This window comes from Babylonia areolata, chromosome 31 (genome assembly GCF_041734735.1).
Source record: "Babylonia areolata isolate BAREFJ2019XMU chromosome 31, ASM4173473v1, whole genome shotgun sequence".
Taxonomy (NCBI): Eukaryota; Metazoa; Mollusca; class Gastropoda; order Neogastropoda; family Buccinidae; genus Babylonia; species Babylonia areolata.
Window position 1 is genome coordinate 19,034,160 of NC_134906.1, and position 19,053 is coordinate 19,053,212.

A 19,053-nucleotide genomic window follows, 5' to 3' on the forward strand; every position below is an offset into this window, starting at 1 on the left:
CAGCATCTTTTCACTTTCACCCCTTCATTTCAGCTGGTTGGACAGTATGAAACAGAGCTGACTTAAAGAATTAAAAAAAAATTTAAAAAAATTAGCCAGTTAGAAATCACTGGAACATGTTACGCAGGAGAAGAATTATTTATTTTCTAATGTTTACTGAATTAGAGAAACAGATTTTGTTTTCTGCTTGGAAATGCATACCAGTTGATGCTGGGGGGGAGAAAATACAAAATAAAAAAGAGATCAATTAAAGAAATAAGGAAGGAGGATGATAATGGCTGTGCTATGGAGATACTTTTCATTTCAGTTTCTCAAGGAAGCATCACTGCATTCGAACAAAATTCATATACACTACATCACATCTAGAAGGCAGATGCCAGCAGCATAACCCAATGCACTTAGTCAGGCCTTAAGTGCATGCATATGTATTTGTGTACCTAGCACAGTGGATTTCTTCCACAGAATTTTGCCAGAGATCAACACTTGTGTTGCCATGGGTTCTTTTTTTCAGTACGCCAAGTGCGTGCTGCACACAGGACCTCATCTCATCCGAATGACTAGACACTCAGTTTGACTTACCAGTCAAACTTAGGAGAAAGAGCAAGACTGGGATTCAAACACAGACCCCCACTGTATCGGCAGATAAGCATCTCAACCATTCTGTCACCTCTGATTTCAGAGCTTCCTTTCATACTGAATCATTGTGTTCATCAGTCGCTTGCATTAGCTGAATTATCCCCCTAAGCACTGGAGCTGTAAAACACTACTTGCCAATAACGTTTGTTATCGTCATTGTGTCGATCACTGAATCAGGCCCAGAGATACAGACACCTGCAATGTTTGTCAAGCATGGGGTGGGGGGGTGGGGGTGGGGGGGGAGGGCAGTGGTGTGTGGGGTGGCGTGAAAGGAACACTTTCAAAGACATATCCATGAAGTGGATGATTTTTTACTCTTGTTCCAACAGGTGTAACAGCCAAGTGGTTAAAGCGTTGAACTTTCAATCTGAAGGTCCCAGGTCAGAATCCTGGTTACGGCGCCTGGTGGGTAAAGGGTGAAGATTTTTCCCCATTTCCCAGGTCAACAGATGTGCAGACTTTCTAGTGCCTGAACCCCTGTCATGTGTATACGCAAGCAGAAGATCAAATATGCACATTAGAGATCCTGTAATCCATGTCAGGTTATGGAAACAACATACCTGGCATGCACATCCCCCCAAAAAAACCCAACAACAACTGGAGTATGACATGGAGTATGACTTCCCACATGGCAGGATTAAAACGGTCATAAACATAAAAGCCCACTTGTGTATACAAGTGAACATGGAAGTCGCAGCCCACAAAAATAAGAAAACAAAAACAAAAAAACAATTCTTGTTCCAGTCTTCCCATTTGAGCGTATGACACACTCCTTTCTGGGCAGGAGCTGGGCTGGGCTTAACAATACAAGACCACAGCTTACAGATGGGATCTGAACCCATGGCCTCTCATTCACCAGTACTTTTGCACTAACCACTGTGGCACGCTGGCAAGACAGAGAGCAAGAGTTATCAACCAACTTACAAAAGACATGCATGCACACCCCCGCACAAAAGCACACACAAGCAAACCAGTCACATGATTATCAAGCACAAAAAACACATGAACCCCAGCAGACTTTTCAATCCAAACCTCGATACACAATGAATGCTGGATCCTCCTTCTGGTTTAAAGCTCTGGATGGCAGAAAAATGTAGAACAATGACCAACATTCTTCCTTTTTACAGTTCAGGGTGCCATAGAAAGCACCATCACACTTTTTTTTTAAAAAGTCATCAAGTTCAAGCGATGAAGATCAGGTCAAGGCCAGTGTAACCATGGCAGCACCTGACGCCACCAGAGCGCCCCCTGGAGTGAAGGAACAGTGCTGAGCCTGGTCTGTCTGTCCCTGCAAACCCAAAATGCAAGACGTTATCTTCAAACACAATTCCTCATTAAGTCTACTTAATTCATACAAAATTCCTTCAGCAGGTTTTTTTTTCTTTCTCTATCTAAACAAGATTTATCTTATGTATTATACTGCTGAAATGATGAAAATAAATAAATTAATTCATTTTCTGTCAATGAAGCTAAAGGTTTCAACATTTCAATCAAAAATGCACACTTTCTTCTGTTTCCACCACATCCCCAACCTCCTCTGATCTGCGTACTACACCCACCCACCCTGCCCCTCAAAACAACAATAACAACAACAACAGTAAAAATGCAGTCCACAGAAATCCTTGAAGTAGCACCAATGCTCCTACAGTGCAAAACACACTCTATAGCACAGCAAACACAAAGATACTCCTACAATACAAAACATACTCCTATAGCACAACAAGCACAAAGACACTCCTACAATACAAAACACACTCTATAGCACAGCAAACACAAAGATACTCCTACAATACAAAACATACTCTTATAGCACATCAAACATGAGGATACTCCTACAATACAAAACACACTCCTATAGCACAACAAGCACAAAGACACTCCTACAATGCAAAACACACTCCTATAGCACAGCAAGCACGAAGATACTCCTACAATACAAAACACACTCCTATAGCACAGCAAGCACGAAGATACTCCTACAATACAAAACACACTCCTATAGCACAGCAAGCACAAAGATACTCCTACAATGCAAAACACACTCCTATAGCACAGCAAGCACAAAGATACTCCTACAAAACACACTCCTATAGCACAGCAAGCACGAAGATACTCCTACAATGCAAAACACACTCCTATAGCACAGCAAGCACAAGGATACTACAATACAAAACACACTCCTATAGCACAGCAAGCACAAAGGTACTCCTACAATACAAAACAGACTCCTATAGCACAGCAAGCACAAGGATACTACAATACAAAACACACTCCTATAGCACAGCAAGCACAAGTATACTCCTACAATACAAAACACACTCCTATAGCACAGCAAGCACAAGTATACTCCTACAATACAAAACACACTCCTATAGCACAGCAAGCACAAGTATACTCCTACAATACAAAACACACTCCTACAGCACAGCAAGCACGAAGATACTACAACCTACAATACAAAACACACTCCTATAACACAGCATGCACAAGGATGCTCCTACAAAACACACTCCTATAGCACAGCAAGCACAAAGGTACTCCTACAATATAAACCACACTCCTATAGCACAGCAAGCACAAGGATACTACAATACAAAACACACTCCTATAGCACAGCAAGCACAAGGATACTACAATACAAAACACACTCCTATAGCACAGCAAGCACAAGGATGGTCCTACAAAACACACTCCTATAGCACAGCAAGCACAAGTATACTCCTACAATACAAAACACACTCCTATAGCACAGCAAGCACGAAGATACTCCTACAAAACACACTCCTATAGCACAGCAAGCACGAAGATACTCCTACAATACAAAACACAATCCTATAGCACAGCAAGCACGAAGATACTCCTACAAAACACACTCCTATAGCACAGCAAGCACAAGGATACTACAATACAAAACACACTCCTATAGCACAGCAAGCACAAGAATACTACAATACAAAACACACTCCTATAGCACAGCAAGCACAAGGATGGTCCTACAAAACACACTTCTATAGCACAGCAAGCACAAGTATACTCCTACAATACAAAACACACTCCTATAGCACAGCAAGCACAAGGATACTACAATACAAACACACTCCTATAGCACAGCAAGCACAAGTATACTCCTACAATACAAAACACACTCCTATAGCACAGCAAGCACAAGTATACTCCTACAATACAAAACACACTCCTATAGCACTCAGACTGAAAAAAGTTCCAACGCTTTTAACACCACTCGGCTTGTTGCGCCCTGTCAACAACAACCCAGGCTGCCCCAACCCTGAAAAATATCCTCACCTCCAGGGTTCGAACGCACTGCCCGTTGACCACGTCCCACACCTTGACAGAATCATCATCGCTGGAGGACGCCAGGTAGGTGCCGTCCGGGGAGAAGGCCAGGGCTTGAACCCAGCCCATGTGCCCGCGGCACACGTGCAGGCAGCGCCCCGTCTTGGGGTTCCACAGCCGCACCGTCTTGTCCCAGGAGCCGGAGGCCTGTAAAGATCTTCAGTTTCATGTCTTCTCCTTCTTTCCATTACATGACCAACATCGACTTGCCGATGACTCTGTCGTGGTTCATGCATGCTGGGTATTTTCATGTCTCTATTACCCACCGAATACTGACATGGGTTACAGGATCTTTAATGTGCGTATTTGATCTTCTGTGTGTGTATACACACGAAGGGGGTTCAGGCACAAGCAGGCCTGCACATATGTTGACCTGGAGATTGGAAAAATCTCCACCCTTTAACTACCAGGCGCCATTACCGTGATTCAAACCTGGGACCCTCAGATTGAAAGTCCAACACTTAAACCACTCAGCTATTGCACCTGTCTATTCACAACAAGTGTTATCAGACAGAAAGAAGAGAGAGGAAAGAGAGGGAATGCTTGTGATTAATAGTGTAAGAAAGTGTTAATGTATGTATAGAGGAAATGAAAATAAGTATATTATAAGAAATAAAAAGTTTAAAGGGATAGTGGCGTGTAATAAATGAGGTGTTATAGGAGGGAAAACAGGTGTATGCATATCAACAAGCATTAACTTACAACAATGAAAAAATAAATAACAGAGGTCTGTGTGTGTGTGTGTGTGTGTGTGTGTGTGTGTGTGTGTGTGAGTGTGGGTGACACGGCATTAGATGATGGTGATTTTGTTTGCTTTGCTTTCCTCACAATACTGTGTGTTTACTCATTAATGAACTGGTCATTTTACCTGTTTGTGATATGCTTCTTTTAGCTCTGTGTGTTGATGTGTGTGTGTGTGTGTGTGTGTGTGTGTGTGTGTGTGTGTGTGTGTGTGTGCGACATGGGGTTAGGTGTTGGTGATTTTGCTGGGTTGTTGGCTTTGCTTTCCTCACAATACTGTGTGTTGTTTACTCTTTAATGAAATGGTCATTTTACCTGTTTGTGACATGTTCTTTTTAGCTCTGTGTGTCGATGTGTGTGTGTATGTGTGTGTGTGTGTGTGTGTGTGTGTGTGTGTGTGTTTTTCTCCATATCTATCTATCTATCCATATATATATATATATATATATATATATATATATAGAGAGAGAGAGAGAGAGAGAGAGAGAGATCTATCTATCTATCTACCTATCTATCTATTTACATCTATTTCAAATTCTATATCTCTTTCTAAATATATATATGTATATCTATATCTATCATGAAATATTTCTGTATCCTAAATTCAGGGACCTATTCTGATGACAATGAAATGATGTCACCCTGATCAGATGCTGTCGCCCATTTTCTGGGGGTCAAGACACTGAAACAGCATTAAACATGAGGGAAAGAAAAGACAGACAGACAGAGAAAAAAAAAGTTATCTGATGCAAGACAAAGAGAGGAGGAGAGAGAGACAGAGACTGAGAGAGAGAAAGGGGGGAAGAGAGAGAGAAAAAGAGAGAGGGAAAGACAGACACACTGAGAGAGAGAGAGAGAGAGAGAGAGAGAGAGAGAGAGAGAGAGAGAGAGAGAGAGAGAGAGAGAGAGTTATATCCCTGAAAGCTGTTTGTAAGTTTCTCTTGCTTTTTAAAATTTTTTATTCATTCATGTACCTTTCTTCCCCCCGCATTTTATTCTATTTTATTATCCATCTGCTTCTTTTTTTCTTTTCTTTTTTCTCTCTCTTCTTCTCCAGGCCTGACTAAGCGTGTCGGGTTACACGGCTGGTCAGACATGTGTTTGGCAGATGTGGTGTATGGAATTTTCAGTACACAGTGACACCTCCTTGAGCTGGGTGGCACGAGTAGTAGTGGTGGTGGTGATGACAGCAGTAGTTGCAATTGTAACAGTGGTGGTGGTAGTGCTGCTGGTGGTGGTGGTAGTAGTAGTAGTAGTAGCAATAGCAGCAGCAGTAGTTGTGGTATTGTGGTGGTGGTGGTGGTAGCAGCAGTAGTAGTAGTAGCAATAGCAGCAGCAGCAGTAGTAGTAGTCGTAGCAGTGGTACTGTGGTGATGGTGGTGGTGGTGGTAGTAGTAGTAGTAGCAATAGCAGCAGCAGTAGTTGTGGTATTGTGGTGGTGGTGGTGGTAGCAGCAGTAGTAGTAGTAGCAATAGCAGCAGCAGTAGTAGTACTAGTAGTGGTGGTGGTGGTGGTAGCAGCAGTAGTAATAGCAGCAGCAACAGTAGTAGTATTGTGGTGGTGGTGGTGGTGGTAGCAGCAGTAGTAGTAGCAATAGCAGCAGCAGTAGTAGTGGTGGTGGTGGTAGCAGCAGTAGTAGTAGTCGTAGCAGTAGAATTGTGGCGATGGTGGTGGTGGTGGTGGTGGAAATAGTAGTAGCAGTAGCAATCGCAGCAGCAGTAGTAGTAGTGGTGGTACTGGTGGTAGCAGCAGTAGTAGTAACAGCAGAAGCAGCTGCAGCAGTGCAGTAGTAGTAGTATTGTGGTAGTGCTGTTGGTGGTGGTAGTAATAGTGGCTGCAGCAGCAATAGCAATAGTAGTAGTAGTAGTGGTGGTGGCAGTGGTAGCAGCAGTAGTAGTAGCAATAGCAGCAGCAGCAGTAGTAGTAGCAATAGCAGCAGCAGCAGTAGTAGTAGTATTGAGGTGGTGGTGGTGGTGGTTGTGGTAGTAGTAGTGGTGGTGGTTGTGGTAGTAGTAGTGGTTGCAGCAGCAGCTGCAGTAGTAGTAATAGTAGTAGTAGCAGCAGCAGTAGCAATAGCAGCAGCAGCAGCAGTAGTAGTAGTGGTGGTAGCAGCACTAGTAGCAGCACTAGCAGCAGCACTATTGTGGTGGTGGTGGTAGTTGTAGTAGTAGTGGTGGTGGTGGTGGTGGTGGTGGTGGTAGAAGTGGTTTCAGCAGCAGTGGCAGCAGTAGTAGTAGTATTGTGGTGGTGGTGGTGGTGGTGGTAGCAGCACTAGTAGTAACAGCAGCAGCAGCAGCAGCAGCAGTAGTATTAGCAGTAGTAGTAGTATCATCATCCTCATCATCATTAGTAGTAGTAGTAGTAGTAGGTGCGTAGTATTGGTGATGTAATCATTACTATCATCATGGAACTGAACTGAACTGAACTGAAGCACTAACCAGCATGCCGTCCTTGGAGAAGGTGACGGCGTGAACGTTGCCCGTGTGTCCCTCCAGCACCAGCACCCGAGGACCCAGACCCTGCCCCAGCTCCCTGGTGCCCCACACGCGCACTGTGAAGTCCCAGGATCCCGTCGCCTGCAACAACCAGCATCAAGAGGAGAAAAAGCCACGAGTCAACATTCAACCCTGAAAAAAACAGTGTCACGCAGTCTTCACATTATTACCATCATCATCATCACTATTATCATCATTATTATTATCATTATGTGGAGCTTTGGCCTAGAGGTAACGTGTCTGCCTTGGAAGCGAGGGAATCTGAGCACACTGGTTTGAATCACATCGGCAGTCGCCAGTATTTTCTCCCCCTCCACAAGACCTTGAGTGGTGGTCTGGACGCTAGTTGTTCAGATGAGATGATAAACAGAGGTCCCATGTGCAGCATGCACTTAGCGCACGCAAAAGAACCCACGGCAACAAAAGGGTTGTTCCTGGCAAAATTCTGTAGAAAAATCCACTTCGATAGGAAAAACAAATAAAACTGCATGCAGGAAAAAATACAAAAAAAAAAAGGGTGGCGCTGTAGTGTAGCAACATGCTCTCCCTGGGGAGAGCAGCCCGAAGTCCTCACAGTGAATCTGTTGTCATAAAAAGAGTAATACAAATTCAAAAAAAGATTGTTATCATCATGGACAAGTGCAGAGCACTCACAATGAGCTGTCGGTCAGTAGAGAAGGCGATGGACTGCACCAGGCTAGTGTGTCCTGTCAGTCTCTCCACAATGCCTCCATCCTGTTCCACAACACACACACACAGTAACACATTTATATCATATCACACACACACACACACACACACACAAACACACACAGTGACACAGATATATCATATCACACACAACACACACACACACAAAGCGACACAGAAATATATCACACACAGGCCATGGATATAGCACACACACACACACACAGTGCCATATATATCATATCACACACATCATGACATATCACACACACACACACACACAGAGTGTGACATACATACACACAGCACCATATATCAAATCACACGCACAGAGTGACATATACATATCACACACAGAGTAACATTTATCATATCACACAGTGACATATGCATGTTATCACACACACACACACACACCCCCCTCAAAAACACCCAGGCCCCACAAACAGCACCCCACCCACCACCAATCACATCCACAGGTGTCTTGTCTCCATGTTTAAAATGCAAAAAGCGTTCCACTCGCTGCCTTTTTAATGCTGCTGATTGATCACCGTGGTGTCAAATGTGAGGGGACTGATGTCCTGTGTAGACATACATTATCAGCCCCTTGACTTCCCTGTTGATGCACAGCGCGTGTCATAAAACACACCGTACCAATGCTGTCTTGACACACGTTCTACGTTCCTAAAAACCACCATGTTCTTTCTTCCATTTCCCTCAGTGCTGCAGAAATGTTTGTGATGCAAGCACTTGAAGGAGGAAGACACAACTTCCTTGATGACGGGTGCGGTGAGGCCAAACGGTTAGAGCGTTGAATTATGACCCGAGTTTCCTGTGTTCGAACCCCAGTTTTGGTGCACCTGGTGGGGTGAAGGGTTAAGGGGTGGAGATTTTTCTGATCTCCCAGGTCAATAAACGTGCAGACTTTGCTATTGCTTTAACACCCTTCATGTGTATGCGCATGCAAGAGATCACATACACATGTTAAAGATCCTGTTATCCGTGTCAGCGTTCAGTGGAATATGGAAATAAGAACATGCCCTTAATGCACCGCCCCCCTCTCCCCATGATGCCCCTCCTCTGAAAACAGAGTAAAACTGCCTGCTTGGAGAGGGTAAAAAAAACAGTCACACATGGAAAAGCCTACTTGTGCACCATACAAGTGGACGTGTCTGTGTGTGTCTACTTTGTTTGTAAATTACTTGGGAAACAGTTTTTCTAAAGTTCATTGGTATGTCTTCATATATATATTTTTACAAATTAAAAAAGAAAAACATACTAAAACAACAACAATCACCAAATGCATATCCCCAACATCACTGTATGAAACAGGACATGGGAAGAGAGAGACAGGTAGAGAGACAGACAGACAGACAGACAAACAAACAGACAGAGTGCCAGAGAGACAGACAGACACAGACAGAAAGAGAGACAGACTGACAGAGAGAGAGACAGACAGACAGAAAGAGACAGACATAGAGAGAAAGACAGAGAGAGAGAGAGACAGAGAATGAATGAATTAATGTTTTATTGCTTTCAGGCCATAGGCATCACTGCATTGGGATGCTGGGAAGGGAGACAGAGAGACAGAGACAGAGAGACAGATGGACAGACAGACAGAGTGACTGATGGACAGACAGGGTATGGGAGACAAACCTGCACATCCCAGACAATGGCCGTTCTGTCCCAGGATCCTGAGCACAACCAGGCCGAGTCAGGGGAGAACACTACCACTTCCACACTCTTCTCGTGCCCTGTACACACACACACACACACACACAATCACACACACACACATCCGCACACACACACACACACACACGATCACACACACACACACGATCACACACACACACACACAGAGTGTACCACTTGCCGTCAGGTACCACCTTTCTTCAACATTTTACCTGTCTTCCTTATGTCACTCCCTTTCTCCTCACTCTCGTCTCTCATCTTGTAATATGCAAATATGCTTCTCATCCTATGATATGCAAATGCCAAGCAGCCAAGTAAGTGACACCTGTCTACACAGGGCAAGTCTGTTCACTTACTCCATTAGCAGAGAAGCATGGATCGGCCTCCCAAGCAAACTTGGGAGAAAGGGCTAGTCAGTGGGACTCAAACCCAGGACCATCACAGACACTGTATTGGCAGATGAGTGTCTTAACCGTTTTGCCACAATGAGCATCTTAGTCATTCGCATGAGAAGATTAAACCATGGCCCCGTGTGCAGCACATGCTTGGCACACTGAAAAAGAACCCATGGCAATGAGAGTGATGTCCTCTGGAGAAATTTCTTTAGGAGAAATCCATTCTGATAGGTGCACAGATATATACGCATGCACTCAAGGCCTGACTAAGCATGTTAGGTTATGATGCTGGTCAGGCATCTGCCTAGCAGATGTGGTGTAGCATATATGGATTTGTCCAAACCCAGTGACGTCTCCTTGAGAAACTGAGACTGAAACTCACTCTTCAGCATGCAAGCCAGGTCTTTTTTGTTCAGAGTCAAAGCTTCAAGGCACAGAGACTCTCCAAATTACAGTAACACCACTTTCACATGGAGTGTTGGCCCTGCAGTAACACATCCACTGAATGGTCTGGGAATCTGAACACACCGGATCAAACTCAGCTGCATTTTTTTCATGCAAGGAGGGTTTGAAGCCTTGAGGAAAAAAAATGGTCACATGTATCCAGTCATCAGCAGGTGAGGCCAGGTACAAAATGCTAGTCCTCACATAATGACTCTCTCTTAAGATGATGTGTATGCCTCTCTTTGTGACACTGTGTGTGTATGTGTGTGTGTCTCTCTCCGTGACATTGTAAATCAGGCCTCTCTCTCTCTCTCTCTCCATGACATCACTGTAAATCAAAAAACCTCTGTGTTCAATTATTCGCTTGTGGTGTATTCACTGTAAATCAATCCACGGTGTTTTATTACCTGTTTGCATGCATTTAGCTTGATATGAGCATGCTTCATTTTTTTATGCTTCATTTTTCACCTGTTGGTCTGACCTTTGTCTCATGTCAGTGTGCCCTTCACCTGTCTCTGGGCTGGGAGACTGTGTGTGGTGTGAGTGACAAGCTTGTCGGTGCACAATTTGGATGAAATATAGATGTTTTTATTTTGTTGTACTGCGTTGTGTTGTCCTGTTGTGTTGGTTTTGTGTTTACATGTATTGTATTGTCCTGTTGTACTGGTGTTGTGTTGAATTGTACTGCACTGTATTGTTGTGTTGTGTTGTGTTTTGTTGTGTTGGTGCTGTTCTGTGATGTGTTGCGTTGTGTGCACTGCAATGTATTGTATTGTATTGTACTGTCCTGTATTGTATTGTACTGTATTGTATTGTACTGTATTTTCTGTATTGTATTGTATTGTATTGTACTGTATTGTATTGTACTGTATTGTACTGTTTGTATTGTAGTTACTGTATTGTATTGTATTGTATTGTATTGTATTGTATTGTACTGTATTGCACAGTATCTGTCTCTCCTCAGCAGCCACCCAGACACTAGAACCGAGTGCGCTAACGGCTCTGAAGGGAAGACAGGGGACCACTGACAGCTGAACGTCATCTATATCACTAATGCTTCTCTGGAAGCGTCGCTCAAATTTCCTGTCTAACACAGCCCATGTTGGGTTTTTGGGTTTTTTTGTTGTTGTTTTGTTGCACCTGGTTGAAGCCATACCTCCTCTCTGACTTCCCTGTTTTTCTTCAGGAACATCCCCACGTCCAGCTCCTTCAAGTCAGCCATTAAACACTCACCTCTTTCCAAACATACTGCCTGACAAGCATCTGTCAAAGCCTTTAAAACACTCACCTCTTTCCAAACATACTGCCTGACAAGCATTTGTCAAAGCCTTTAAAACACTCACCTCTTTCCAAACATACTGCCTCACAAGCATCTGTCAAAGCCTTTAAAACACTCACCTCTTTCCAAACATACTGCCTGACAAGCATTTGTCAAAGCCTTTAAAACACTCACCTCTTTCCAAACATACTGCCTCACAAGCATCTGTCAAAGCCTTTAAAACACTCACCTCTTTCCAAACATACTGCCTCACAAGCATCTGTCAAAGCCTTTAAAACACTCACCTCTTTCCAAACATACTGCCTGGCAAGCATCTGTCAAAGCCTTTAAAACACTCACCTCTTTCCAAACATACTGCCTGGCAAGCATTTGTCAAAACCTTTAAAACACTCACCTCTTTCCAAACATACTGCCTGGCAAGCATTTGTCAAAACCTTTAAAACACTCACCTCTTTCCAAACATACTGCCTGGCAAGCATTTGTCAAAACCTTTAAAACACTCACCTCTTTCCAAACATACTGCCTGACAAGCATTTGTCAAAGCCTTTAAAACACTCACCTCTTTCCAAACATACTGCCTCACAAGCATCTGTCAAAACCTTCTCTTCCTCCTCTTGTTGTGTCATTCCCAACACTTTAAATCATCCTTGTGTGTCAGCTGTAATCTTGCAGCATGCAAGTGAATGCTAATGGATACATGTACAGTGCTGTGTTTTTTTGGGTCACTTTATGAATTCTTATTTTTGTTGTTGTTGTCAGGTGTTTGTGTGTGTGAATGATTAATGCATGTAACGCCTTGATTTGCCTGTCACCTTCTACACCTCATGCACCCCCACCCCCCCGATATATAATGTCATGCACCACATCTCCCCTTCTCATGTCCCTCCTGACACGCACACAGGCACATACACACAAATACACATACACACACAAAGAAGCACATATAATACAAACACAGGCACATACAAACATACACTGTAACACATACATACATAAACAGGACACACACATCTGTATGTGCACATAGCGACATACATACACACACAAACAGAAACACTCCCCGACCCCCACCGCCACACATACAAATGCACAGAGCCTAACACAACGCTATGGCAGATGACAGAAGACAGAGGCATGTCAAACACACACACACACACATGCACAAACACACACACACACACAACATAAAAAAATCCTTGTACACGAACACAACCGGTCAAAATGTGGGTACACACAAAAGACAAAGACAGCACAAAAAAAAATCCCTGTGCAAGAACACTACCTGTCAAAATGTGGGTGCACTCAGTCGTGGCAGTTCTCCACAGTCGAACTGTCTTGTCGTAAGAGCAGCTGGCGATGAACTTGCTGTTGGGAGACACAGTCACACTCTTGATGGCTCCTGTTGATGATGGTAATAATGATGACAACAACAATAATAATAATAATAATGATAACAAAAATATTTTTTAAAGTAGTAATAATAATAACACACATGCAGCCTCAATGCTTTTCGCACATACACACACGCACATTCACTACATACACTTCCTGACCCTTTCAAATGCACACACACACACACACACACATTATAGATAGATAAACAGACAGACAGATAGGTTGATAGAAAAAGATATAGATATAGATGTATACATAAATGAATATATAGATATATATACACATACGCGCGCACGCACACACACACACACACACACACACACACACACAGATACTTCACCTTCATGGCCCTTCAGTTTACAGAGGAGCTGACCGGTCTTTGCGTTGAAGACGCGCACTCGCTGGTCATCTGATCCTGTCACCAGAATCTGGAAGTCTTGGGAAAAGGCTACCGAGTTCACCTGTTGATCATCATCAGCAACATCATCATCATCATCACTATTATTGTCACTGTCATCATCATAATATCATTATTATATTCATAACCATCTTTTTTTTTCTTTTTTCTTGTTTATTATTCCTGTCTAATGCTTCATGGCCCCATAGAACTGTTAGAAGAACTGTTGTCATCTTTCTGACAACTGTTACCAATTCAAATGTATACATGTATGTCAGTGCGACAGTGTGAGTGTGAGTGTGAGTGTGTGTGTTTGTGTGTGTGTGTGTGTGTATGTGTGTGTGTGTGCAGTAGCAGTAGCAGCAGTAGTAGTAGTAATCTTCAATTTAATGTCTTTCCCCTTTAAGTGATATCACAGAGAGAGAGAGAGCGGGAGAATGTGTGTGTGTGAGTGTGTGCATACATTTTGTGTGTATGTGTGTGTGTGTGTCTGTGCATCTGTGTATCACTGTATGTATGATGTGTGTGTGTGTGTGTGCACGTGCGTGTGCAAAATGCTCAAGCATGTGTATATATGCATACCAGAGCTTGTGTGGGTGTTTATGGGTGTGTTTTTGTGAACTGTGAAGTGATGTATATGTGCGTAAACAATCAACAGCCCTGAGAACTAAATTTGACTAACATCACAGAAAACTATCAGAACCGATAAAAGCTTATAAGTGTCATTGCTTGCATGCCTATTGCTGCTATCAATGCTAATTCACAGTTTAGATAATCATTGTTTATAGCTCTTGGTGGAATACTTTGGCATCAAACTGACTGCAGCAAGTCAGGAGTACTGTCAAATTAATCATTATCATCACTGCAGTGTAGAGAAACTTACTTCATCCTTATGTCCCCCGAACTGCTTTAGGTCCAGTTGGCTGTAGTCTTGTGGTCCACTGAACATGGTTGTCAGTGTGCCTCCCCTCTCTCAGCTCTTCTGGAAAGTGTGTACAATGAAACATGGTCATGTTAGTGTGTTTCCCCTCAGGAGAGCTGGAAAGTGTGTACAATGAAACATGGTCATGTTAGTGTGTTTCCCCTCAGGAGAGCTGGAAAGTGTGTACAATGAAACATGGTCATGTTAGTGTTTCCCCTCAGGAGAGCTGGAAAGTGTGTATATTGTGTGTGTATCAGAAAGGCTGGAAAGTGTGTATATTGAAACATGATTATGTTAGTGTGTTTCCCCTCAGAAAAACTGGAAAGTGTGTATATTGTGTGTGTATCAGAAAGGCTGGAAAGTGTGTATACTGAAACATGGTTATGTACATGTGTTTCCCCTCAGGAAAGCCAGAAAGTGTGTATATTGAAACATGATTATGTACATGTGTTTCCCCTCAGGAAAGCCAGAAAGTGTGTATATTGAAACATGATTATGTACATGTGTTTCCCCTCAGGAAAGCCAGAAAGTGTGTATATTGAAACATGATTATGTACATGTGTTTCCCCTCAGGAAAGCCAGAAAGTGTGTATATTGAAACATGATTATGTACATGTGTTTCCCCTCAGGAAAGCCAGAAAGTGTGTATATTGAAACATGATAATGTTAGTGTGTTTCCCCTCAGGAAGAAGCAAAAGCAGCAGCAGAAGAAGAAGCAGCAGAGAAAAAGAAGAAGCAGAAGAAAAAGATGAAGAAAAACAGGTTGACACTCATACGTCCCAGGTAGTGAACTCATGGTGATTACAACAAAAAACTTACAAACATAAACATACTTGCATCAAGTACACCACACATGAACAAGCGTGTGCACAAACATGCAAACAAACAACCTGATTTGCACACACATAATCAGCAGAAGCCCAAGAAACAAACTAGCAGTCAATAAAATAGTAGGCAGAATGAAAAAGGTGGTGTTTTTAGAGACTTTTAAAACTTAACTGAGGAATCCATGTGAGAGACTAAGATGGGTAGTTTATTCAACACCACTGGGCCATAATAATAATAATGGTATTTATATAGCGTTGAATCTTGTGCAGAGACAAATCAAAGCGCTTTCGCACCAGTCATTCATATGCATGCATAACTCTAAAACTGGAGAAACTGAAGACAAGGAAGAGGCAGGGAAGGGAGGCTATTTTGGAAAGAGGTGGGTTTTAAGGCCAGACTTGAAAGAGCTGAGTGTGGAGATTTGGCAAAGCGAAAGAGGAAGTTCATTCCAACTGCAAGGTCCAGAGACAGAGAAAGAATGGCAGCCAACAGTCGAGTGTTTGAATCTGGGTATGCGTAAACAGAGTGGATCCGAAGCTGATCATAGTGAGCAAGATGGAGTGTAGAGGTGAAGGCAGCCACAGAGATAGGAAGGGGCCATGATAGGTGGAAGGTGGAAGAATGGTCAAGACGCTCAGCTGCCAATATAAAGAGTGTGAGGGTGTGGGTTTGAATCCTGCTCTCGCCCTTTCTTCCAAGTTTGACTGGAAAATCAAACTGGGCGTCTAGTCATTCGGTTGAGACAATAAACCCTGGTCTTGTGTGCAGCACGCATTTGGCGCACTGAAAAGGAACCAATGGCAATGAGAGTGTTGTCCTCTGGCAAAATTCTGTAGAAGAAATCCACTCTAATAGGTACACAATAAGCATGCGCTCAAGCCAGTCAAGGCCTGACCAAGCACATTGGGTTATTTTGCTGGTTAGGCATCTGCTTAACAGATGTGGTGTAGCATATATGGATTTGTTTGAATTCAGTGACGCCTCTTTAAGAAACTGAAACTGGGTCATGATAGGAGAAGGAGCACAGACCTTGGGATTTTTTGTTTCTTTGTGGAACTATTTGTCACTGTCACTGTCATGTGACATGAGAACAAGAGAGGCACTGGTAAAATTATCTCTTGCTTCTAATTTATTGTATCTATATTATATATCTGTAATATTTGCATTTAATTATGTATTGTTACTAACTTGTTACTTTTTAATACCCTTCCATTCATTGACCTTTTTCTGTAATTTCTTTGATTATTCAAGGCATCGATGGCCAATAATACAATACAAAAGAACACCACTAAATTTTTGTTTGTTTGATTTTTGGATGAGATGTATCACACTTATCATGCCACATTTTTTTGCTATAAATTGATATACATGTGTGTGTGTGTGTGTGTGTGTGTGTGTGAGTGAGAGAGAGAGAGAGAGAGAGAGAGAGAGAGAGAGAGAGAGAGAGAGCTTTCCTTTACAATGTATGTGAATTCAATCAATTAAGATAAATCAGATACCATAAAGACATAACATAATCGGATAGTATGAACACACACACACACACACGATTTATCATGCCAAAATTCTGAAAATTGGTGTTGGTACATGTAATTGCTAAATAATAAAATCTGCAACACTGAAGTTTTGAAATTAACATACTGCCTATAATTGTTACACAATGAAACCAACTCAATCTGCTTCATATGGGTAAAGTCTGTTTAAAAATCAAAAGTCAGTTATGAGATATGGCTCACTTTGATTTAAAAAAAAAAAAGAAAAAAAAAGAGTGAGAAAAATATCAACGTCTCTGATCACAGATGACTGGAAATTAGTAAAGTGTCTTATAATTTCACAACTCAGTATTGTTCGTTGTGTAAACTTTCTCCATTATGCTTTTCAATTTTATAACTTGGCAGTCAGATTCGGTCTTATCGCCGTACCTTAAATCTGCCCCCTTAAAACAACATCAAAACCAAACCAAAACAATACCTTTCACACATACGCAAGCGACCAATCCCTTGAAAATCTCCGCTCGCCCAACTTGACGCAAATCATCTGGCAACAGATTTCAGCATGTTCCGGCACTCAGACGATCAGCAAGCCCATTTATCTCACCCAAGCTGACACCCCGTGGCTTTGCTCCCGTTCGTTTCAAGCCTCTCTAAATGGTCGGAGCGCAAACAAGCACTGTCGACATTGTTGGTCAGGATTAAGTGTGTGAAAAGAGCGCACGGAACCGTGCCAAGTTGGCAGATAGAACAGTTGCCTTCTGCAAGCGTCCCCCGGGTTGCTATGTTGTTGTCGTCGGTACTCGGCGCAAGTTAACTGTCAAAAATATGTCGTTCCATTTGAGGTTCAAACCGTATAGGAATTTCGCTTCAACCGAGATCTTTGGGTCGAGGCCGTGCTCAGTGAATGCAGTACTACTTTCAGTAGTCCGCTTGGTTGGCTGAACGAAGAGAGAGAGAGGACAAGACGTGACAAGACAAGACAAAATTCTTTATTTCGACGGAGGATTATGGATCAGTACTGGTGTGCTCTTTTTTTTTTACATCAGTCCAGTGTCTGCGGCCCTGATTAGGGTCCACACTACACAATACTTAATTGAATTAAAGCATGGTGTTAGCAGAATACACAAGAGAGGAGGCGGGGGGGGATTAAACTACACCTTGACACACCGCACACTGGCACACACACACACACACACTGTGTGTGTGTGTGTGTTTGTGTGTGTTGTCGTGTCAGTGTGTGTGTGTGTGTGTGTGTGTGTGTGTGCGTGCGCGCGCGCGCGTTGTGGTGTGTGTGTGTGCCGTGTGTGTGTGTGTGTCAGTGTGTGTGTCGTGTTGTGGTGTGTGTGTGTGTGTCGTGTTGTGGTGTGTGTGTGTGTCGTGTTGTGGTGTGGTGTGTGTGTGTGTGTGTGTGTGTGTCGTGGTGGTGGTTGGTGTGTGTGTGTGTGTGTGTGTGTGTGTGTCGTGGTGTGTGTGTGTTGTGTGTCAGTGTGTTGTTTTGTGTCGTGGTGTGTGTGTTGTGTTGTGTCGTGGTGTGTGTGTGTGTGTGTGTGTGTGTGTGTGTGTGGTGTCGTGTCGTGTCGTGTCGTGGTGTGTGTGTGTGTGTGTGTGTGTGTGTGTGTGTGTGTGTGTGTTGTGGTGTGTGTTGTGTTGTGTTGTGTTGTGTTATGATGGCCTGGTCTTCAAAACTTCGAAAGATGCTCAGGAAAGAACTAAAGCCGTCCAGAAACAACTAAACAATATTGCTCAATGGTGCAGACACAGGATCTTCCATCAATCCAGCGAAAGCCCAAACGTTGCTGTGCACCCTCAACAACAGAACTGCGAGCAAATCACCTTCTGTGTCATTCGATGGGATTCAGATCGAGAAAACTGAATGTCTACGCTACCTAGGAATGGTGGTGTGTGTCCATCGAGATCGATGATGACCATCGTTGTCATCCAGCTGGGGGATGGGGGAAGGGTGGTGGTGGGGTGGGGGGGAGGATGCAAATGAATCTATCTGTGAATGCGCAGATGGCTGAATAGTCCAATCTGCGCACGAAATGTTCGCTGACAGTTTGGGCAGACAAAGACAGGCATACCATTGTCAGGGAGCTTGTTTGCCCGTGACTTTCTGGCCTGCCTCTTCTGAACAGCTGCAGCAGTCCTGTTGGCCTCGCACAACTTGGCGCCTTTGTGCACAGCAGCACGCCATTTGTCACGGTCCACTGCAGATTCCTCCCAGGAGTCAGGGTTGATATCAAACGCTTTCAGAGAGACTTTCAGAGTATCTCTGAAGCGCTTCTTCTG

At 43.2% G+C, this 19,053-nt stretch overlaps 1 protein-coding gene across 1 annotated transcript; it reads right to left on the bottom strand.

The window, feature by feature from the left end:
• Positions 1-890: 890 nt before the first annotated feature.
• LOC143276142 (uncharacterized) lies at positions 891-17,548 on the bottom strand. The gene is made up of 9 exons (XM_076580558.1): positions 17,243-17,548; positions 14,405-14,503; positions 13,465-13,585; positions 13,012-13,128; positions 9,573-9,670; positions 7,881-7,961; positions 7,170-7,307; positions 3,940-4,137; positions 891-1,924 (listed from the first exon to the last, which is right to left on the bottom strand). The coding sequence occupies exons 2-9, from the start codon at positions 14,468-14,470 to the stop codon at positions 1,832-1,834; spliced, it is 912 nt and encodes a 303-aa protein (XP_076436673.1). The 5' UTR covers positions 14,471-14,503; positions 17,243-17,548; the 3' UTR covers positions 891-1,831.
• Positions 17,549-19,053: the final 1,505 nt, after the last annotated feature.